General features: G+C 41.8%; 1 protein-coding gene and 1 pseudogene across 1 annotated transcript; both read right to left on the bottom strand.

Annotated features, from left to right (window-relative positions):
* Nucleotides 1-5,998: 5,998 nt before the first annotated feature.
* LOC100355297 (large ribosomal subunit protein uL22 pseudogene) lies at nt 5,999-6,659 on the bottom strand (annotated as a pseudogene).
* A 1,561-nt stretch (nt 6,660-8,220) lies between these two features.
* Nucleotides 8,221-23,481, bottom strand: CARD6 (caspase recruitment domain family member 6). Its single transcript, XM_002714122.6, has 3 exons — nt 23,121-23,481; nt 20,426-20,983; nt 8,221-11,242 (listed from the first exon to the last, which is right to left on the bottom strand). Exons 1-3 carry the CDS (start codon nt 23,401-23,403, stop codon nt 8,961-8,963), a joined length of 3,123 nt encoding a protein of 1,040 aa, XP_002714168.3. The 5' UTR covers nt 23,404-23,481; the 3' UTR covers nt 8,221-8,960.

Below are 23,481 nucleotides of genomic sequence, written 5' to 3'. Positions count from 1 at the left end.
ATAAGAGTGAGAATAAGAGAGGGAGGAAGAAGTTTGTAAAGCTGCATAGTTCTGCATACATTCCTACAAACTTACTTCTAAAGGTACAGGTTTTTTTGGTTTGTTTTTGTTTTTGTTTTTTTACAGGCAGAGTGGACAGTGAGAGAGAGAGAGACAGAGAGAAAGGTCTTCCTTTGCCGTTGGTTCACCCTCCAATGGCCGCTGCGACCAGCGCACCGTGCTGATCCGAAGCCAGGAGCCAGGTGCTTATCCTGGTCTTCCATGGGGTGCAGGGCCCAAGCACTTGGGCCATCCTCCACTGCACTCCCTGGCCACAGCAGAGAGCTGGCCTGGAAGAGGGGCAACTGGGACAGAATCCGGCGCCCCGACTGGGACTAGAACCCGGTGTGCCGGCGCCGCAAGGCGGAGGATTAGCCTAGTGAGCCCCGGCGCCGGCCTTAAAGGTACAGTTTAAAAACTTGCCCTGAGGCCGGCGCCACGGCTCACTAGGCTAATCCTCCACCTAGCGGCGCCGGCACACCGGGTTCTAGTCCCGGTCAGGGCACCGGATTCTGTCCCAGTTGCCCCTCTTCCAGGCCAGCCCTCTGCTGTGGCCAGGGAGTGCAGTGGAGGATGGCCCAGGTGCTTGGACCCTGCACCCCATGGGAGACCAGGAAAAGCACCTGGCTCCTGGCTCCTGCCATCAGATCAGTGCGGTGTGCCGGCCGCGGCGGCCATTGCAATGGCAAAAGGAAGACCTTTCTCTCTGTCTCTCTCTCTCACTGTGCACTCTGCCTGTAAAAAAAAAAAAAAAAAAAAAAAAACTTGCCCTGAGGGGCCTGTGCTGTGGCATAGTGGGTTAACGCCCTGGCCTGAAGCGCCGGCATCCCATATGGGCACCGGTTCGAGACACGGCTGCTCCACTTCCAATCCAGCTCTCTGCTATGGCCTGGGAAAGCAGTAGAAGAAGGCCCAAGGCCTTGGACCCCTGCACCCTGGTAGAAGCTCCTGGCTCCTGGCTTCGGATCGACACAGCTCTGGCTGTTGCAGCCATCTGGGAAGTCAACCAGCAGATGGAAAACCTGTCTCTCTGTCTCTACCTCTTTCTGTAATTCTGTCTTTCAAATAAATAAAATAAATCTTAAAAAAAAAAAAAAAAAAAAAACTTGCCCTGAGACCCCAAATCCCAATAAGCTGGTGGTAAAAATGACATCTTAAGTGTTAAAGTGGTCATATAGATAGGATTAGCGTTAAAGTAATCATATAAACAGAATCAAGTGTATGGTAATAATAATAGAATTAAAAAGGAGATACTGTTCAAACATGAGAAGCAGTCCACATAGCAGACTCATGGAATGACAGTTGCTTGAGTAGCACTCTGACCTCAGAATCAGTCTTAAGGCATTCTGGTCTGACTGAAAAGCCCATGAGAGCTTTTTTGGAAAGCCAAGACACTGTGGCAAAAAAAGTCCTACATGAAGAATCTCTGAGTGAGAATCCAGTGGAAGATGCGGCCATCAAAGGATGTACTTTTCTCTGAAGGGAGGAGAGAACTTCCACATTGCTCATGGCCTTATCTAAATATTAACGGAGTTTGTGGGTTCAAAAGGCTTCCATAGCCTAGGTAGCTCATGTCAAGAGCCTCAGGTGATCACAGACATCATACATAAGAGTATTAATTGTTAAATTAACAACAGGAGTCACTGCACTAACTTCTCATGCAGAACCTCTGTCCTCAATGAGTTGTGTTATGAGAGTTAACTATAAAACTTGTTCTCAGTCTCTTGTGTGTGTGTGTGTGTGTGCGCATGTGCAAATTGTTGAAATCTTTATTTAGTATAGGGTTAGTCTTCCGTGTATAAAGTTAATTGAAAATGAATTTTAATGGAGGATAGGACTGGGAATGGAAGAGGGAGGAGGAGGAGGAGTGGGAGTTGGGTATGGTGGGAAGAATCACCATATTCCTAAAGTTGTACTTATGAAATTTGTATTCCTTAAATAAAAGGTTTCCTTGGGAAAAAATAGTATCATAAAATAAGTAGCAAATTATGATCAAGGGGTAGGAATGAAGATTTGATGTGATCTTTTCTTCTTTCTGTGCCCTCTGATTTTTGTGATGGGTTATGATATTGCAGAAGACTGCTGTTTCTTCCCTTCTTCTTGGATGCATGGTCACTTGACTAATAAATACATTTCCCAAAATGAGGCCATAAGACAAAGTTTGAATCAACGAGATGTAACTGACAGATGTGTAGAATTTTCAAGTCATCTCTAATTAAAATTAAGGCTAGTATCTATGGATTTCAGCTTCCCTTACCTTTCTGTAAACTGAATGAAGGAAATGTGAGACAGGCTTCCATCATGCATAAAAGGGTAATACCTGAGGAGAAGGAAGATGGACTTCTCTTCTTGAACTAACAAGAGCTGCTCCACCATTCCCACTGGTGAAACTATGGAAAGATAAGCTCCTGTATTATTTAAGCCACTATCTTTTATCCTCCTCTTGCTGTAGCTTCTTAGCCTTTACCCAGAACAAATACAGTAACTACCTTCAGCTTATTAGCATCTAATACCACCCATTCAATCAGATCAAGCCATTGGCAGTGATGTTTATTTTCCCCAACATATACTCAGTTAACATGGATTCTCTGTAGCAAATATAGCAAAAATGACTATACTTTAATCACAAAAGAAGAATATAAAAACTCTAAGGCAAAAAATATATAGGGGTCATGTGCATGCAAGGCAAAACCTAGATTTATGAAAGTAATTTGACTCACTCAATGAACAACTTTGAATCTATGGCCACTCTTTTTTTTTCTCATCAGTATATACTCCTTTCAATAACTTTGACAAAGAACACATTTTTTTAATGTTAAAGAAAGCAACTTTTTTTTACTTCGCTTTGCAAAAATATAATTGGATTTATAGTATTTAATTAGGATTCTCAGGCAGTGAAAGTGGAAAGTCATTGGATAGACTCTTGCATCTGCTTAAAAAAAAAGAAATCAGGTGCAAAATCAATGGTCTTGATGTAGTAAATATCATGTATTTATATATTAGAGTGGTTTCGAGTTTCTGTATGTTTGACCAAAAACTGAATTTGAAGGCAGGCGTTGTGGTTCAGGTTAAGTCACTACTTGAGACTTCTGAATCATATATCAGAGATCCTGAGATGGATCAGAGAGCCTGGGCTACTGGATGCAGCCTGACCCTATTCCATGTATCACGAGAATGTGGGGAGTCAACTAGTAGATGGAAGATCAATGTCTCTCTCTCTCTCCCCTCTCTCCTTATCTCTCTCCCTTCCCTGCTCCCATTCTTCCCTCTTCTGTTGTTCTGCCTTTCAAATGAATAAATATTTTAAAATTTGGACTGGTGCATTATACAATGACACTGAAATTGTATTTCATATGCTGAATTCAGAATTCTTTAAGACATCTGGAAAACCAATATTTAATGCTGTCTATATTGCCTGCTCCCAATACTGTTTGACTTTGCCATATTTGACCAAAGCACATGCTCAAAAATGTCTTTAGCTGCCACCTGTAAATATACATACATGGAGAACAAACACAAAAGTGTTATTAATTAGTAATCAAACTACACCACCAGTTACTCTAAGTTATAAGATTTTCTTTTTACTCTTTCTCTATTTCTGCATTTAAGATTTATTTATTTACTTTAGAGGTAGAGTTATAGACAGAGAGAGGGAGAGACAGAGAGAGAGAGAGCTTCCATCCACCAGTTCACTCCCCAAATGGCAGCAACGACCGGTGCTGAGCCAATTCGAAGTCAGGAGCCAGAAGTTTTTTCAGGTCTCCCATGCTGGTGTAGGAGCCCAAGGACTTGGGCTATCTTCTACTGTTTTCCCAGGCCCTCAGCAGGGAGCTGGATCAAAAGTGGAGTAGCTGCAACTCAAACCAGCACCCATATGGGATGCTGGCACCACAGACAGATGGGTAACCAACTATGCCACACTACCGGCCCCTATTTCTGCATTTTCAAAACTGTAATGAGCAATAGTTTTATAAGGAGGGAAAAGAAATTTACAGTCTCTATAACAACAATAGGACCTGTCACACTGTTTCCACATCTTCTCAGCTCCTAGCCCAATAACTTGCACATAATACCTGAATAAACAAATGTGAATAAGAGAAGATAAAAAGGGGGAGGAGAAAAAGAATGGGATGCAAAAGAAGGTCTCTGTTAAACAACTTGTTATTACACCTCTATATTCATTCTTGTGCTACTTAGAGCCCTAACAAAAAGTTGATTTTGGGGCCAGTGCTGTGGCATAGCAGGTAGAGCTGCCGCCTATAGTGCCGGCATCCCATATGGGCACTGGTTCAATTCCTGGCTGCTCCACTTCCAATACAGCTCTCTGCTATGGCCTAGAAAGCAGTAGAAGATGGCCCAAGTCCTTGAGCCTCTGCACCCATGTGTAAGACCTGGAAGAAGCTTCTGGCTCCTGGTTTCAGATTGGCCCAGCTCCAGCCATTAATGGCCATCTGGGGTGTGAACTAGCAAATAGAAGACTTCTCTCTCTCTCTCTCTGCCTCTCCCTCTCTCTCCGTGTAACTCTGAATTTCAAATAAATAAATTAATTTAAAAAAGAAAAGCTGACTTACATGAACTGCCTGGGTAGGCTTCCTTGTCCCCTGATTTCAGGTTGGGTTTGCCCAAGGGGATACACTGGCAGGAAGTAAGAATGAGATATGAATAATAAGAATGAAATATCACTGTGGGTCACTGCAGCCTGCGGAATCCATCAGCCAACCAGACCCAAGACCCTTTCCACAGAGCTCTTCTGATGTCTCCCATCCTTTGACATGTTGGGGACAGTGTTCCCCCTCTCTTACTAGGTCCAGGGTACTGCACGCTCCTCTTTTGCTTTCTTTTCTCTTTAAGATTTATTTATTTATTAGAAAAGCAGAGTGTCAGAGAGAGTGAGAGACAGAGAGAGATCTTCCATCTGTTAGTTTACTCCCCAAATGGCCATAAGAGCCAGGGCTGGACTAGACAGAAGCCAGGAGCCAGGAGCTTCATATAGTTCTTTCACATAGATGGCAGGTTCCCAAGCACTTGGAGCATCTGGTACATTAGCAGGGAACTGGATCAAAAATGGAGCATCTGGGACATGAACCAGTGCCCATATGGGATGTTGGCATCTCAGGCAGTGCCTCAACTTGCTAAACCACAATGCTGGCTCCTTGCTTTCTTTTCTTATTTAGCTCTTTGGAAATAGTTTCTTTATTAAACTCCTCAAATTGTCCAATTTAAATGTATCATATTTGTATTGCCGAGACCCATACTGGTACAGAATATGTTAGTGACAACAGCCCAATATGTTTTCACCTTCAGGAACTAATCTTTAAGATGGATTCAGAGAAAGTTTTAAAAACAATTTAAAGTAGTCATTTCGCATGGCAGTAGTAACTGCTTGGGATACTTCAGAGAATGGCAGAGATGTGGTTACTCCACTTATGATCTAGCTTCTTGCTAAGGTGCACCTTGGGAGGCAGTTCAAGTACGAGGCCTGGCCATCCACATGGTAGACCCAGATTAAGTTCCAAGCTCCTGGCTTCAGCCTGGCCCAGCACTGGGATTTGGGGAGTGAACCAGCAGTTTGAAGATCTCTCTCTTTCTCTTTGAAATAAAAAATGAAAACAATAATAACCATTAATACTACACATTTTAAAAGTTATTTTAAAAAATTATTTTTAGCTGAAAATTTTCACTTTTAGACCAATGATTTTGTTTAATCATACTATTTCTCCTGATGAATACAGATGAGAAATCGCAATTAAACAAAAAACAATTCAATGCATAGTCCTTTTTGTTTATCCTTACAATAACTTTGAGAGAGATTAAACACTGTAAACAATAATGTTTTCTACATGCACAAATAAGAATACCTACTGTGATATGAGAATGTTTCCAGAGATTATTCCTTTTCAAAGATCAGTTCTGATCCATGTGTCAGTATGATTTTTTTCGTTTCATGTCTTTAAAGCAATTTTTTTTTTATTTTAATTCGTATTTATTTTATACTGAGTTTATTCCCGAGCCATAAGTTTTTGCTTCTTTAGTTTCTTCTGGGATATCTTTTTCTTTTGTGCCACCTCCTCTTCTGGCTTAGGAACAATCTGTTCCTTCTCAGTGAGGATCATCTCGATGTGGCACGGGGAGCTCATGTACGGGTTGATCCGGCCGTGGGCTCTGTAGGTCCGGCGGCGCATCTTGGGGGCCTTGTTCACCTGGATGTGCTCAATGACCACAGAATCTACATCCAAACCCTTCAGCTCAGCATTACTCTCTGCATTTTTAAGCATGTGCAGCAGAAACTCGGCACTTTTTTTGGGCCAACGACCCTGGGTCCAACCCCACTACTTGGCCTGGGCACATCTACCAACTCCACCATTGTACCGACGGAATGGCACACACTGCTTCTTTAACGTGACGTCTTTCAGGTATTTGGTGGCTTTTCGGATATGCACACCCTTGATGGCCTGGGCAGTTTCTCGAGTGTTCTTAAAGTGAACGCGAAGATTCGAGCCTCTTGATTTGCATGATTTTGTGGGGTTTTCTGGGTCCAGTGAGTAGCGAACCATTTTCGCAGGTCACCTAAGGCCGCTTACAGGAAGAGCTAAAGCAATTTTCTTAAAACCCAGAAAAGACTCCTTGGAACTGTTTTAGTATTTAAAACCAATATTTTTTTTTAATTTTTATTTATTTATTTGACAGGCAGAGTTATAGAGAGGCAGAGAGAGAGGTTTTCCATCCACTGGTTCACTCCCTAAATGGCCACAACTGCTGAAGCGGGGCCAATCCAAAGCCAGGAGTCCATGCAGGTGCAGGGGCCCAAGGACTTGGGCCATCTTCTACTGCTTTCCCAGGCCAAGGAAGAGAGGTAGATTAGAAGTGGGGCAGCCACGACTCAAACCAGTGCCCACATGGGATGCCAGCACTGCATTATTATTAAAGTTAGAATTCAAAAATTGGGGCTCTAAAGTCCAATTTCCATTTTGTTCATAATCAGATGAATTTTAACACCTACTTTTTTCATACTCCAAAATAAAATTTATTTTTTAATTCAGTTTTTTCCATACACTTTTTATTTTTTTCAACTTTTATTTAATAAATATAAATTCCCAAAGTACAACTTTTGGATTATAGTGGCTTTTCCCTCCATAACCTCCCTCCCACCCGCAACCATCCCATCTCCCACTCCCTCTCCCATCCCATTCTTCATCAAGATTCATTTTCAATTCTCTTTATAAATAGATCAACTTAGTATATACTAAGTAAAGATGTCAACAGACTGCACCCACACAGACACACAAAGTATAGAATACTGTTTGAGTAGTAGTTTTACCATTAATTTGCATAGTACAACACATTAAGGACTGAGATCCTACTTGGGGAGTAAGTGCACAGTGACTCCCGTTGTTGGTTTAACAATTGACACTCTTATTTATGACGTCAGTAATCACCCGAGGCTCTTGTCATGAGCTGCCAAGGCTATGGAAGCCTCTTGAGTTCACCAGCTCCAATCTTATTTAGACAAGGCCATAGTCAAAGTGGAAGTTCTCTCCTCCCTTCAGAGAAAGGTACCTCCTTCTTTGATGGCCCGTTCTTTCCGCTGGGATCTCACAGAGATCTTTCATTTAGGTTTTGTTTTTTTTTGGTTTTTTTTTTGTTTTTTTTGTTTTTTTTTGCCACAGTGTCTTGGCTTTCCATGCCTGTGAAATTCTCATGGGCTTTTTAGCCAGATTCGAAAGCCTTTAGGGCTGATTCTGAGGCCAGAGTACTGTTTAGGACATCTGCCATTCTATGAATCTTCTGTGTATCCCGCTTCCCATATTGGATCATTCTCTCCTTTTTGATTCTATCAGTTATTATTAGCAATCACTAGTCTGGTTTATGTGATCCCTCTGACTCTTAATCCTATCATTATGATCAATTATGAATTTAAACTGATCGTTTTGACTAGTAAGATGGCATTGGCACGTGCCACCTTGATGGGATTGAATTAACACCTACTTTTAAAGTAGTCTTTTATTAATATTTGGTGTCATTTTAAAATTCAGTTAATTAAACTCTACTTAATGTTTTAAATTTAATATATTCTTTTTACTTAAGGCTTCTAATAAGCAGAACTTATCCAAGTGTCTAGAACACAAACCTGATAAAATCATAAATTTTGTGTATCTTACATTATGTTAAACATTTCAATACTTTTTTGCAAACTTTGGAAATTTATTTCAATCTTTTCAACTCAAAATCACAACCCTAAGATAAAAACTAAAAATATGTTTTAAATTGAAATCATGAGGTTAACATAATTACCAGATTTTCTAATAAGCCAAACTTTCTTAACTATTATGAATATTTAAAATTTGAAATACACAGGTCATTCCTAAAGTCAAGGCAAAATAATTCATTTGTTGGCTGTTAGATTATTATTTCTAGTTGGAAGGATCAAAGGAGAAAATTTTATTTTCCAAGTGTTATATTAGGGCAAGCTGATTTAATCATCCCAAAATAAGCAGGATTATCTGCCCATTGGCTGAGATTCTGACCAGGGTACCTTTAGAGTAGCAAACATCTAAGGTAGTTTCTTTTGCAACACTGAGATAATCTGAGCCCTCTTTTATAGTCAGCCTGCAATTAGAGACCCCCCAACTCCATTTTTCTTCAAGTAGGGCTGTCTCACAGTCTCCACTTCCTGCATTCAAGTTAAACATTAGCTAATACTCAAGACTGGATTCAATTCATTTATTATTTAGTCCTATTCTTAATTAATTTTTTCTCTTGGCTAGGAATCCAACTGTCATGAATATGTTAATAATGTCAATTTGGGCCTTGCATGCCTTTTTTCTGTGTCAGGTTAAGGATAGGAACCTCTCTTGGGATTTCTCTGTGATGGGAGTGGCCTACATGAAGAACATGTTTCATGGATCTCTGAACTAAGCACTTTAGTGCTTCCCAACCCTCTTGGGCCTTCCTCTTGAGTGACTTGCCTTGCCCTTTGAAGAACTGGTCTGGGATAAGTTAGGTTGAGTGAGTCTGGGGAATATTGGCTGGGAAAGCTTATTTTGAGAGGGCTGGGGCTGATGTGGCATGAGTTGAGTGGGTTTGGGTAGAGCAGGTACAGCTTGGAAGGGTTGGAGCTGAGGGGGTTTTGCCTGAGGATTAGTTTTAGATGACACAGGTTGAGAAGGTTTAGACTGGAAATGCTGAACTTGGGATGGCTTGGACTGATTGGATTTGAACTGAGAGCTGGGTAAAAGTTTGTTCTCAGAGATAGAATGTGATCTTGTTTGGAAAGTGGGATTTGAAGGTTGTCCTTCTGTCTTTAGTTGGGCACCTTGCAGAGGAGCAGGTTTTACCAATTTTTGCATGGTTCCTGTTGTTTCAAAGAACTGAGGCTCTTTAATATAAGAAGTTGTTCTCATAAGAGTTTCAGTTGCTTTAGTCAGCTGTGTTCCTTGGGCCCAGGATGGCCCAGGCTGTGGTTTCCTTACAGCTCCTGCAGGCTGTAAACCTAGGGAATTGGAATGACTCACCTGGGAGACTACTGCCCCAGCTCCCACTGTTTGTGTTCTCCCAGGATAGGCCCCCACAGACTGAAAAATGGGAATTGGTGGGCTCCCAAGTATTCCATTGGTGGGATGTCCTCGAGCAGTTCTTGAAAAGTCCATGAATCTTACACCTGAATAAGACATCTGGGGTTGGAGACACTGAGTGCCAAAAATTGTACCTTGGCCATGGGAGCTTGTATAATGAAAGGGCAAAGGACAGAACCACTTAAATCTCTGCTCTGATCCAAGGAGGGAGCCCCTAATCAAGGGAGCTTTTAAGGAAACATGGTTAGAGTTACCTCCAGTTCCGGTTGATAAGGGCTGGGAGTTTCTTCCAGGAGGCATGAATACTGGGGTGTGGTGAAAATTCTGATGATTCTGGCTGACTTCGTATCTGGCTCCAGGCTTGCTAACAGGCATCTTTGTTTGGCTTCCAGATAAGCTTTTTGGCTGGCTAAGAATTTGTTGATCATCACCTTCAGTTATTCCAGCCACATTTTCACTGGGAGAAACGTGAATTCCTTGAGTATTCTCAAAGTCTTGGTCTACCTGAATTCCCAACTCCCTGGCCAGGGAGGCCATGTCCTCCACAGACACAGACCTGAGTGAAGAGGACATCACTTCCTGGAGGGCAGCTTGAAGGCCCTTCATGCTCTTCCTCCTATCCCCACCTTCCTCCCCCTCCCAAAACAGTAGCTGTGATGACTTCAATTTCAGGATCCTCTGGAAAACCTGAGCTTCTTCATTCTCCTTGGCTTGAGGACTGAGCATAAAGTAGCATCTTTTAATGGCTGCGTCTCCTAAAAACATTAGCAAATTCCATTCTTTCTCACCTAGGCAGTCAGTGAAAAAAAACATAGCTGAGGAAATTTCTACCAAGAAGCCAAATTGTGTCCAAAAGCTTTCTAGATCTCCACGAAGGTTGGCCACAGCAACAGGCCTTTGGAAAACATTAGAGGTTTCCTTTAGATCAACATTACCAGAAAAGCACCATGTTATTTCAACCAGGCCATCAGAGATTTGCCGGGGAAGCACTGGAACAGGCAAATCCTGATGGAGAAATATTTTACGTGGTTCCAGTTGGGCAGGGCTGAGCAACCTGTTGAGGATCCTGGACTTCGAGAAGCTACAGTGTCCCAAACGCACAAAGGAGATGACAGGCAACTTCATGCGAGTCAGAGACTTTTCAGTATCCCCCACAGGCCCTCCTGAGGACTGTGTCGACTGCTTCTTCACAATGCCCTTCATGGCCGCCAGCATTAGGATGCTTTTGTTGTTTTCTGCATCTGGTAGTAGCAGAGGAAGAGCAAACTGGCACTGATACATGTTTGACATGACTTCACGTTGCAAAGAGCTGTCTGCACACAGCATGGAGGCGCAAATGACGTCAAGGGGATTAATGATTTGTACATCTTGAGTTTCCAACTTCTCCACTCCAGTCAGTGATCCCTCTTTATTGTCTTCATCCAGAATCCTGTGCCTGAGGAATGAATCTCTGGCTGTCACATCCAGTGCTTGAACTTTTACCAAGAAATTCCAGGCTAAGTCTCCTGGAGTCTCAGGGGTCCACCTATGTCCTCGATCTAAGGAGAACTGGTTAACAAACTCTGGCAGAAGTTTTCTGCTTCTATCCATGTTCAAATGTGACAGGACATCTTTAAATACCTTTTTTCTTTCTGTAGAAGAGAAGATACTCGGTGAATACCCTGTTCAAAATCATTTTCCCTCTACTGACTTTTAAAGTAATTGACATTTCACTAGAAAAGATGAAATGATACAAATAAAGTGAAAGTCCCTTTTTACCACTTTGCCAATTCTGCTTCCCTTCTAACAAAAACATCAAGATGGTATGGTATATTGGCTTGCCATCCTTTCTCTAGGCAAGCACATAAGTATGCATGCATATTCAGAAATAAACAGTTTTGCTTAATAGATACTGTTCTAGTTTTTCATAAATGTTATCACACTAGGAGTCTGCATTATGAAGCAGCAGGTTAAGTCACCACCTGCTATCCCAGCATCCCATATAAGCACTGGCTTGAGTCCTGGCTACTCTACTTCTGATCCAGTTCCCTCTTAATGCACCTGGGAAAGCAGCAGAAGTTGGCCCAAATACTTGGGGCCCTGCCAACCCATGTGAGAGATGCAGATGAAGTCTTGGCTCCTGGCTTTGGTCCAGCCAAGTCCAGCCCTGACTGTTGCAGCTGTTTGGGGAGCGAACCACTAGATGGAAGATCTTTTTCTCTTTCTCTTCTATGTAACTCTACCCTTCAGAGAAATCTTTTTTAAAATGTCATCATACTAAACAAATGACTCTGCAACTTAATTTCATTTAATGGTATTCTTTTCACATTTTTTCAGTTCAGCATATAGAAGTCTACCATTTAATTTAAGCCATTTCATGGTACTCCCCAGTTTGGATGGACCAATATGTTCTTAATTATAGATGATCATTTAGATTTTCCAGTTCTGTTTGCTTTGTTGTTGTTGCTATTGTTTTTCTAATGTTCATGCAGCAGTGAAAGATCTTGTTAATGCTTTATTATATACAAGTATGAGATTTTTCAACATTGGTGCTGATTTCATGAATTTATCGCTTGATTAAATTTGAAGAAACTGGAGATTTTACTTCAAAGTTTTCTCAGAACGTATATGTTGTCCCTAATTTCTCCTGATCTCTGACTTATTTCTTATTTTTATTTTTTAAAAATTTATTTATTTATTTGAAAGTCAGAGTTACTGAGAGAGAGGAAGAAATCTTCCAACCACTGGTTCAATCCCCAATGGCTAAAATGGCCAGGACTAGTCCAGGCGGAATCCAGGAGCCAGGAGCTTCTTTCAGATCTCCTACTTGGGTAGCAGGGGCCCAAGCACTTATGCTATCTTTCATTGCTTTTCCTAGGCCATTAGAAGAGAGCTGGATCGGAAGTGGTGCAGCCAGGACATGAACAGTTGTCCATATGGGATGCTGGGATTGCAGGCAGTGGCTGTACCCACTATACCATGGTGCCATCCCCCCATCTCTGACTTTTAAATGTATCTTCTAGCGAATTCTTGGAAATAGAGATACAGCTTAGTACAGGAAGATAAGAGTGGATTTACTCCTTACAACATCAAGTTAATGTAAGCTTTAAAAAGAGCCTACAAGAAACAACAGAAGTAAGGAAAAAAAAACATAGAATTTAGCAATCAGGAAATAAATACAAGAAATCTTTAAGTTTCTTGAGCTGGGTTAAAAAAAAAATGAGAAGGTGAGTTTATACTAGCATGAAGGGTTCCCAGGGCAAGCAGAAAATTTTTAAGGGGCCCGTGTTGCAGTGTAGCTGGTTAAGCTTCTGCCTATGATACAGGCATTGCAGATGGCTACCAATTTGTTTTCAAGCTGTTTTGCTTCAAATCCAGCTCCCTGCTAATGTGTCTAGGGAAAGCACAGGAGGATGGCCCAAGTACTTGGGCCCTTGCACCCAGGTGGGAGACCCTAATGCAGTTCCAGGCTTCTGACTTTGGCCTGGCCAGGCCCAGCCTCAGCCTTTGCAGCAATATGGGGAATGAATCAGCAAATGAAAGATCTGTCTCTCCCTTTCTCTGTAACTCTATAATTCAAATAAATCTTTAAAAAAAGCTTTTAAGTTCTATTCTTACTTATTCCGTACTTTGCCTTAGGATGACAATTCTCTACTTTTTCAGCACAGATATTGGCATCCACACAATCCAAGCCAGATGTCCACTGCTGACAAGGTATCAGCGGTGTTACATGCAGCAGACAGAAGAAACAGAGTGGATGCAAACAAGGACATATCTAATTAAATACAGAGCTAGGCAAAAATAATAATAATAATAATAATAATAACTTATAATACCCAGGATCTAATATCACTTTTTCAAATCAAAAACTCACAAAAATAGCCTACCTAAGGCAAAAAGAAATGAACAAATATTTCAGCTCCTACCCACTAAGAAGGGATTTTAAATTTGAGATCAGCCAGCTCCCTGCTAATGTGCCTGGAAAACAGAAGATGGCCCAAGTGCTTGGGCCTCTGCACCCATGTGGGAGACCTAGAGGAAGCTCCTGGCTCCTAGCTTCAGCCTGGCCTTTGCTACCAACTGGATAGTGAACCAGTGAGTGGAAAAGATCTCTCTGTCTTTCCCTCTGTCTCTGTAACTCTGAATTTCAAATAAGTAAATAAATCTTTCAAAAATTTTTTTAAAAATTTTAAAATTTGAGATCAGTCAGGTTAATTGAGAAATGAAACAGATTTTAAAAAATCCAGATTCTTAGATCTATAATACTACAATCTATTTTTTTTCTTAAAGATTTATTTATTTATTTGAAAGTCAGAGTTACACCCAGAAAGGAGAGGCAGAGAGAGAGGTCTTCCATCCGCTGGTTCATTCCCTAATTAGCCACAACAGTCAAAACTGCACCAATCTGAAGCCAGGAGCTAGCAGCTCCCTCCGGGTCTCCCATGCGGGTGCAGGGGCCCAAGAACTTGGGCCATCTTTCACAGTTTTCCCAGGCCATACCAGAGAGCTGGATAGGAAGTGGAGGAACCAAGTCTCAAATCAGCACCTATATGTGATGCTGGCACTGCAGGCAGTGGCTTTATCCACTATGCAACAGCACCGGTCCCATACTACAACCCAGTCTTCCTGATATTTGGATTTAACACTGTATTTTGGGAGAAGCATGAAATTTAACATGACCAAAAAACATGAGGACCTTTTGTTTTTTAATGTCTATATAATATTTGTTTTTATAAAATGTATGTATTTGAAAGGCAGAGTGACAGGAATGAGATAGACAGGAAAGAGAGATCTTGCATCCACTACTTCACTACCCAAATGGCCACAACACCCAGGGCTGGGCTAGGTCAAAGCCAGGAGCCAGGGACTCCATCTGGGTTTCCCACATGAATGGCAGGAACACAAGTACTTGGGTCCATCATACGCTGCCTCCCAGGCTTACTGGCAGGAAGTTGTATCACAACAGAGTAGCCATGACCAGAACAAGCACTTTAATATGGGATGCAAATGTCCCAAGCAGCAGCTTAAACTGCCTCACCACAACACCCACCCCAAAAATCCTGTTTTGAGTTAGAGAAGTTTGGATTTTATTTTCAGTTTCCAGCCACACAGACAAACCTTATTCAAGTGAGAGACAATGGATAGTCACATGCCTCTAGTCAACTAGAGTGGATGGGCAGCTATTGCAATGACATTGAAAGTACTAAGACTTTTTGGGCTGATGCTGTGGTGCAGTGGGTTAAAGTTCCTGGCTGCAGTGCCGGCATCCCATATGGACACCTGTTCAAGTCCCAGCTGTTCCACTTTTGATGCAGCTCCCTGTTAATGTGCCTGGAAAAGCAGTGGAAGATGGCCCAAGTCTTTGGGCCCCTGCAACCACGTGGGAAACACAGAAGAAGCTCCTGGCTCCTGACTTCGGATCAGCACAGCTCTAGCTGTTGTGGCAATTTGGGGAGTGAATCAGCGGATGGAAGACCTCTCTTTCTCTGTGTGTGTATGTGTCTACCTTTCTCTGTAACTCTTTCTGTCAAATAAATAAATCTTTAAAAGAATTAAAGTACTAAGACTTTTCTTGACTTGGTTTGCTAACAAGGTATTAGATTGGTTGCAATCATAGCCACAATTAATGGCTTTCTTGGTCTTCATATCTTTTGCAATCCTATTTTGAAAGAAGTGGAATTTGTTTTTCCAAACCTTTGAATCTGGGTTGTCTTTGTGATTTTCTTTGGCCAACAAAATGTGGCAGAAGTGATAGTGTCATAGGGTGATTTGTATCCTCTGAAAAAAAAGATATACAGAAATGCCCCAGTAATATCAGAATATGGACTTACTATGAAAATAAGGTCTCTTGGGGTCAGTGCTGTGGCTCAGTGGGTTAAAGCCCTGGCCTTCAGTACCAGCATCCCATATGGGAGCCGATTCAAGTCACACCTGCTTCACTTCTGATCCAGCTCCCTGCTAATGCACCTGAGAAAGCAGTAGAAGATGGCCTAAGTCCTTGGGCCCCTGCACCCACTTGGGAGACCTGAAAGAAGCTCCTTGCTCCTGGCTTTGGATCAACTAAGCTCCTGCTGTTGTAGCCACTTGGGGAGTAAACCAGAGGATGAAAGACCTCTCTCTCTCTCTCTCTCTCTCTCTCTCTCCCTCCATCTCTCTGTAACTCTGCCTTTCAAATAAATAAAATAAATCTTAAAAAAAAAAAAAGATGAAGAAGAAGAAGAAAAAAAAGGTCTGTAAACAGAGATAATCATGTTAAAATGAGGTCATCACAGCAGGCTCTAATCCAGTATTACTGGTATCCTTATTAAAAATGCAATTTGGACACACAGACATGTCTAGAGGAAAGGTAGCATGAAGAGAACACAGGGAGAAGATGGTCACATACAAAGAAATACATGAGGCTACCAGAAGCTAGGAGACCCGCCTGGAATGGATCCTTCCCCAGTACCATCAAAGGGAGCAGGATCCTGCTGATGCTCTGATTTCAGACTCTGTTCCCCAAAACTGTGGATAATAAATTTCTATTGTTCTAAACATTCATTTGCAGTGATTTTTTAAGCAGCCCTAAAAAACAGGGCCTGATAATTTTTTTTTTACAGGCAGAGTGGACAGTGAGAGAGAGAGAGACAGAGAGAAAGGTCTTCCTTTGCCGTTGGTTCACCCTCCAATGGCCGCTGCGGCCGGCGCACCACACTGATCCGAAGGCAGGAGCCAGGTGCTTATCCTGGTCTCCCATGGGGTACAGGGCCCAAGCACTTGGGCCATCCTCCACTGCACTCCCTGGCCACAGCAGAGAGCTGGCCTGGAAGAGGGGCAACTGGGACAGAATCCGGCGCCCCGACCGGGACTAGAACCCAGTGTGCCGGCGCCTCAAGGCGGAGGATTAGCCTATTGAGCCACGGCGCCGGCCCCTGATAATTCTTAAGATCAAGCCTCAAAGGGCCTTTACTTCTTGCTCACTCTCTCCCTGCCTCCCTCTTTCTTTCTCTCCTATCCTCTTCACCCCACACCCACACCCACTCCTGCCAATTCCTCTGCCCTCACCATAAGAATATACCCTGCCTGGATGGATATTGTGATGCAGTGTGTCAAGCCACTGCTCAGGATGCTTACATCCTGTATCAGAGTGCTGGTTCAAGTTCAGGCTACTCCACTTGCAATCTAGTTTCTTTTTTTTTTTTTTTTGACTTTTTAAAAAAGATTTATTATTTGAAAGTGTTAGACAGAGAGAGAGAGAATCAGAGAGAGAGAGAGAGAGAGAGAGAGGTCTTCCATCCGCTGGTTCACTCCCCACATGGCCACAATGGCCGGAGCTGCGCAGATCTGAAGCCAGGAGCCAGGAGCTTCTTCTGGGTCTCCCATGTGGGTGCAGGGGCCCAAGCACTTGGGATGCAGATGTCCCAAGCTTTCCCAGGCCACAGCAGAGAGCTGGATGGGAAGTGGGGCAGCCAGGACTAGAACCAGCGCCCATACGGGATGCCGGCGCTTCAGGCCAGGGAGTTAACCCACCGTACCACAGCGCCGGCCCCAGAATAAATGATTTTAAGAACGACTGAGTGAGGGCAGGAAAGTCCTAATGGGTTTGTTAGAGATTATGGTGGAAGTGCCACGCTGTGTAAACTCACTAACCTCTAACTGTAACCAAACTTTTCTGCCCCTCTATAGGTGACCAACTCTGAACTCCATGCCTGTACTGGAACTCATCATTCTTGCAATCTAGTTTCTAAAGCACCTGGGAGGGAGAAACAGATGATGGCCCATATACTCTGGTCCTGACATCCATATGGAAGACCCAGTTGGAGTTCTGGAATCTTGGCTTCAGCCTGGCTCAACCTTGGCTATTGTGGGCATTTGGGGAGTAAACCAGCAGATGAAGATAAATCTCTTTCTCTCTCTTTCTCTTTCCCTCTCCCTCTCTCTCTCCCTCCCTTTATCCATCCATCCCTCTTTCTCCTTTTACCATCACTCTGCCTTTCAAGTAAATAAATACATCTTTAATAAGCAAATATACCCCACTTACTCCGATCTTTCTTTGAGAACAAGCCCAAAGTAGCCTGATAGAATATAAGAGACCAGTTCACAACTACTTGGATAAAAATGCACAGGTGAAGACCAGAAGAATTGTTCAGCTAAACATAGACATGTGAACAATAATAAACTTGTTTTCAGCGACTCAATTTTGAGATGGTTTGTTATGTAGCATTATTACGGCAATAAATAACTGATATAGAAAAAACTTATGCAAACAAAATAATAATACTCAAGAGACACATGGCAATATTATGATGTTATCTGGGGAAGAAGATGAATGAGAATGAAGAATGAAGGAAAAAAATGGAATAGAGGCAAAAAAAATGGCTTTGTGCTGAACAACAGTTATACTATGCACTAAATGATTTAATGAATTCAACCTCATGTAACAACTAATATAATGTATTGGAAGAGTATATGAGCACCAGTGCAGCGGCTCACTAGGCTAATTCTCCACCTGCGGTGCCAGCAACCCGGGTTCTAGTCCAGGTCGGGGTGCCGGATTCTGTCCCGTTTGCTCCTCTTCCAGTCCAGCTCTCTGGTGTGGCCCAGGAAGGCAGTGGAGGATGGCCCAAGTCCTTGGGTCCTGCACCCGTATGGGAGACCAGGAGGGAGCACCTGGCTCCTGGCTTCAGAACGGCGCAGCGCAACAGTTGCAGTGTGCTGGCCATAGCAGCCATTTAGGGGGTGAACCAACAGAAAAGGAAGACCTTTCTCTCTCTCTCTCTCTCTCTCTCACTGTCTAACTCTGCCTGTCAAAAAAAAAAAAAAAAAGAAAGAAAGAAAGAAAAGAAAAGAAAAGAAAAAAAGGAAAGGTGTATGAGGATGAGGGTAAGACAAGAGGTGTGGGTTGAATTTTGTCTTCCATAAATTCATATATTAAAATACTAAGTTTCAGTACAGAGATTGTGATATTACTTGAAAGCAGGGGCATTACAGACATAATTAGTTAACACGAGGTCTTCAGAGTGGCCCCTAGTCCAGTGTGACTGATGTCATTAAAAAGGAAAATTTGGACATAGAGACATCCACTCAGGGAGAAGCCATTTAAAAATGAAGGCAGACCACACTGATATTCCTACAATCTGAGGAACATCAAAAGGATTCCAGCAAACCATCAAAGACTACTAATAAATTCTTTTTCACAGAAGGGACCAAACTTACCAGAACCTTGACCTCAGATTTCTGACCTTCATAACAGCAAGACAATCAACTTTTGTTTTCTATTGTTTAAGCCTTCCATTTTGTGGTAAGTCATTATAAGAACCTTAGGAGAAATTATTTTTCTACACAGAAGACGATTAAAATCCCCAGGATTTGGACTTAATGTGAGATGGTGTTACCCCTCCATTCCTCACTCAGAGTTGGTGAGGTTTATTTTCCCAGATATTATTTCTCCAAAAGAAACACTTCTCATGTTTTGAATTTTCATAAGAAATATTCAGATTCAAGACACTGTGCTGATGGGTAGGTATTATAACAGCAATTATAATACAACATCATTTGGGATGCACACATCTCATATTGAAGAGCCTGGTTTGAGTCTTGGCTACTCAGCTTCTGATCTAGATTTCTGTTAATGCACACCTTGGAATGCAGCAGATGATGGCTCAAGTACTTGGTTCCCTACTGCCTATATGGGAGACCAGGATGGAGTTCTAGGCTTCTGGGGATCAGCTTAGGCTAGTCCTGGCTGTTGCAGGTATTTGAGGAGTGAATAAGCATAGGGAAGACCTGTCTGTCTGTCTGTCTCTTTCTCTCTGCCTTTCAAACTAACTAAATAAAACAGCTTTAAAAAGAAAAAGCATACTGTACTGACATAATTCTCTTCATAAAGATGATACTGTAGCTAGCACTGTGACACAGTGAATTAAGCTGTGACTTGTGATACCAGCTTCCCACAGGGGAGTGCAAGTTTCAGCCCCAGTTGCCCCATTTCCAATCCAGGTCCCTTATAATTACCTGGGAAAGCAAGAGAAGATGGCCTAAGACCTTGGGCCCTTGATACCCATGTGGAAGACCTGGACAGAGTTCCTGGCCCAACTTCCCTCTGGTCTAGCCCTAGCCATTAAAGACGTTTGGGAAGTGACCCAGTAAGTGGAACATCTCTTCCTCTCTCTGTCTCTCCCTTTCTGTCACTCTGCCTTCTAAATAAATAAATAAGCTATGAACTGGATCAAGCCAAGTAACAAGATTTGGGAATCTCAAACCATGCAACACAAATATATCTACTATTTTCATTTCAATGGTTATACCTATATTCTGCATGCCTCTTTCATTACATAGTCACTTTAATGACTAATATGGTCTAATCTGAAGAATGGAAGGTAACACCTAAGATTAAGGGTTAGCAACTCCTTATATGCATGATGGGAGGTGATCACAGAAACCTATAAGCTGAATATCAATATTTACTTTTGCTGGAACAGTCATCCCTCTGTATTCACAGGTTCCATATCCTCATATTCAACCAACCACAGACCAAAAATATTTGAAAAACAATTTCCATCTGTACTGAACATGTGTGGACATCCTTATTGTCATTACTCCCTAAGCAATAAAATCTAACTATTTTATAGCATTTACATTGTTTGAGGTGTTATTTAAAGTATATAGGGAGATATTCATAGATGTCATGCAAATACTATGCCATTTTGAGCATTCTGCAGAACTTAGCATCCCTAGGGGGTCCTGGAACAAATCACCTGTGGATCCTGAGGGGCCACTGTACTGTCCTTCATTGCCTAGGTTCTGAGTGCTCCTTCATGTTGTTGCCTAACTAATTACACACATCACATCCATACCTTCCATACTTTCCTCCTCCTCCTCCAATGAAATGCTGGTTTCTGAGTCCTCACCACTCTGCTTTTCATCAGAAAACACCACAGCTTCTGAATACTCAGAGTTCCCTTCCACATCATATACAACGTGCCCTGGGTCTTCAAAATCCCTCTCTTCCACAGTGGGTTCTGCATCTTTAGGGTATCCAACAATTTCCAGATACTCCTCTTCCCCTAAATACAAGGAATCATCAGGCTCCTCGTATCTCTGTCCATCCTTTAAATAGGTAATTGTTGCTGGAACTTTGTATTCAACTTCTTCAACTGAATTTGGCAATGAGACTTTCAGTGCGTTGTTTTCTTTCTTATTCTCACTGGAAGACAAAACAGTTTCCTTACATGTAGTTTTCTTGTTTCTGAAAATCCCAGAGGTTTCCAAATCCAAGAGTTCCTTCTCTTTGAAGGACAATGTGTTCTCAGGATTCCCAGGCTGTTTCTTTCCAAGTGCAAAGGCATCATTCTTTGGTTTCTTGGGAACCCCCATTGATTGAGGAGGTGCATTATTCTCATGCATTAAACATTCTGAAAAGAACAAGGAGGTTTGGTTATTTATTTTGTTTCTGGATATTAACAAAAAGAAATTGTATAATAACTCTAGTTGCAAGACCTCAAAGCATCATCCTTCTTTTTTTAACTGGAAGGGAGAAATATCTTCCACTTCCACAAAAGTTGCATAGCAACACAAGTCAACTGTCAGAACTTTCTTCTTTCTCATTGGGAAAAAGAGTCAGATTATACCAACACCTTGTTCAAAAGTTTCAGCCTTTCACAGTAATTTCACAGGGTAAGTGAGTGAAACAAAATAATTGAATCTTATTAACAGTGTTTACTTGTGGACTTACTGTAACCTACAGAAACTTGGCTTTCTGGGGACAACTGCCAATGAAATCTCATCCCAATAATTTCTAATCAGTTTTTAAAAATGGGTTAATTTGAATAGTATGCCCTAGAAATAATAAAACTTAATTTTCTAAGTATATGTGGCTGTCTAACTTTAGAGATCATTAATATTCATTGTTTCATCTGAGCCCTGTACCTCTCTAACTTCTCTTAAAATAATACTGAATATTTTTTCAGTTCCTAGAAAAGCAGTTCCTCCTGCCTCTAGTGGTAATTTATAGAATTGCAAAACAACAACACATTCTGGAAAAACTGCTCCAGTATCTACCACTGGTTATCATCAAACCACTTAAGAATCAGCTTTTGTATATAATTCTTTTTTTAAAAGATTTATTTATTCATTTATTTGAAGGTCACAGTTACACATAGAGAGGAGAGGCAGAGAGAGAGAGAGGCAGAGAGGCAGAGAGAGAGAGAGAGAGAGAGAGAGAGAGAGAGTGAGAGAGAAAGAGGTCTTCCATCTGCTGGTTCACTCCCCAATTGGACACAATGGCCAGAGTTGAGCCGATTCGAAGCCAGGAGCCAGGAGCTTCTTCCAGGTCTCCCATGAGGGTGCAGAGGCCCAAGGACTTGGGCCATTTTCCATTGCTTTCCCAGGCCACAGAAGAGAGCTGGATCGGAAGTAGAGCAGCCAGGACTAGAATCGGCGCCCATATAGGATGCCGGCACTTAAGGCAGCGGCTTTACCTGCTGCACCACAGTGTCAACTCCAAGCTTTTGTACATATTTCAAAACAATTAATAGGATTTTGAATATTCCTAACACAAAAAATATAATAGATAGTTGAGGTGATGGATATACCAATAACATTGATCTTATTATATACACTAGAAATACGTATTAAAATATTATACTGTACCCCACAAATATGTACAATTATTAAGTGCTAAATAAATCAAAACATAGGGGCTATCATTGTGGTGCAGCAGGTTAATCTGCTGCTTGCAATGCTAACATTCTATGTCAGAGTACTGTTTGAAGTCCTGGCTGCTCCAGTTCTGATCCAGCTTCCTGCTAATGCACCTGGAAGGGCAGTGGAGGATAGCCTAGGTGCTTGGGCCCCTACCACCCACATAGGAGGCCCAAATGGAGTTCCAGGCTTCTGGCTCTTGCCTGGAACAGCCCCAGCTGTTGGGCTATCTGGGTAGTGACCCAATGGATGGAAGACCTTTCCATCTCTCCCTTTTTTCTGTCACTATAGTTTTCAAATGTGTAAATAATTTTTTTTAATTTAAAACATATTAAATAAATTTGAAAAGAACTAGCATTAGCATTTTAATTATTTCAGAAAATGGGGTTCTGCTAACTTATCACAGAGGAAATGAAGTTACTGATCTACCATCTCTATGTGCTAAAAATTATTTCCCCTAAGCTTTCAAAATAGCTATACTAAGTGAAATATGCCACCTATGGTCTTAGAACTATGAATACCCATGCATTTACTTACTTGAAAAAGAGACCCCAGATGGTGTCATTACTAACAGTATTCTCTTTCCTACCCTTTGAGCTTAGGATGTCAGGGTCAGAACAGAATGCTAAAACAACCAGAAGTTTGGGGGACAGTTTGGACAATTTATCAATCCTCTAAAACAACAATAAACATCATTCCCTGCTTTTTAAATTCAGGGCATTTTCCCCCCTTCCCATTTCAGTGAAAATTACATCTGGGAAAAAAAACAAACAAAAATGAAGGTGGCAAATATTTTCTTTTTTTCTACCCCCTCCCTCACACTCTTAAAAGTGTAAAAATTCAACTTACCACGACTTAAGCACCAAACAGCAGCTGACTCTGGAAAAGTACTGAATAAACACTGGAGAAAATGCTGACAGCTCACTTCTCCTTTTTTCTGCACCAAGATTAACAGCTTTCGACTTTTCTTCAGGGGGTCTGTGACATTCTCCAAAGTCTCAAACTCTTCTTCCGAAATCAGCCTCCGAGAGGTTAACATGTCCAAGATAGAATCCGGATCTTGTTGGAGGATTTCAAGCAAAGTCTTTCGTTCTTTTTCTATGATCTCTGAAGGAACACTTTCAGTGTCCATTGTTCCTGTGTTCTCTAGACCAGGAAATGAGTTATGAAATCCTTTGGAAGGGTAACTAAGAGGGAAAAAAAAAAAAAA

Source organism: Oryctolagus cuniculus, chromosome 14, assembly GCF_051225735.1.
Source record: "Oryctolagus cuniculus isolate XC-2025 breed Fujian yellow rabbit chromosome 14, ASM5122573v1, whole genome shotgun sequence".
Lineage (NCBI taxonomy): Eukaryota > Metazoa > Chordata > Mammalia > Lagomorpha > Leporidae > Oryctolagus > Oryctolagus cuniculus.
The sequence above is the reverse complement of the archived record's forward strand: the minus strand, read 5'-3'. Positions and strand labels throughout refer to the sequence as shown.

What these genes read in the sequence shown, in the direction of transcription:
- CARD6 (XM_002714122.6), bottom strand. Translation starts at nt 23,403, where the DNA reads ATGGACACTGAAAGTGTTCCTTCAGAGATCATAGAAAAAGAACGAAAG. An exon ending in TGTTTGGTGCTTAAGTCGTG is followed by an intron (nt 20,984 to 23,120) that starts GTAAGTTGAATT and finishes TGTTCTTTTCAG; the next exon opens with AATGTTTAATGCATGAGAAT. An exon ending in GGAGGAGGAAAGTATGGAAG is followed by an intron (nt 11,243 to 20,425) that starts GTATGGATGTGA and finishes TCTCTTCTACAG; the next exon opens with AAAGAAAAAAGGTATTTAAA.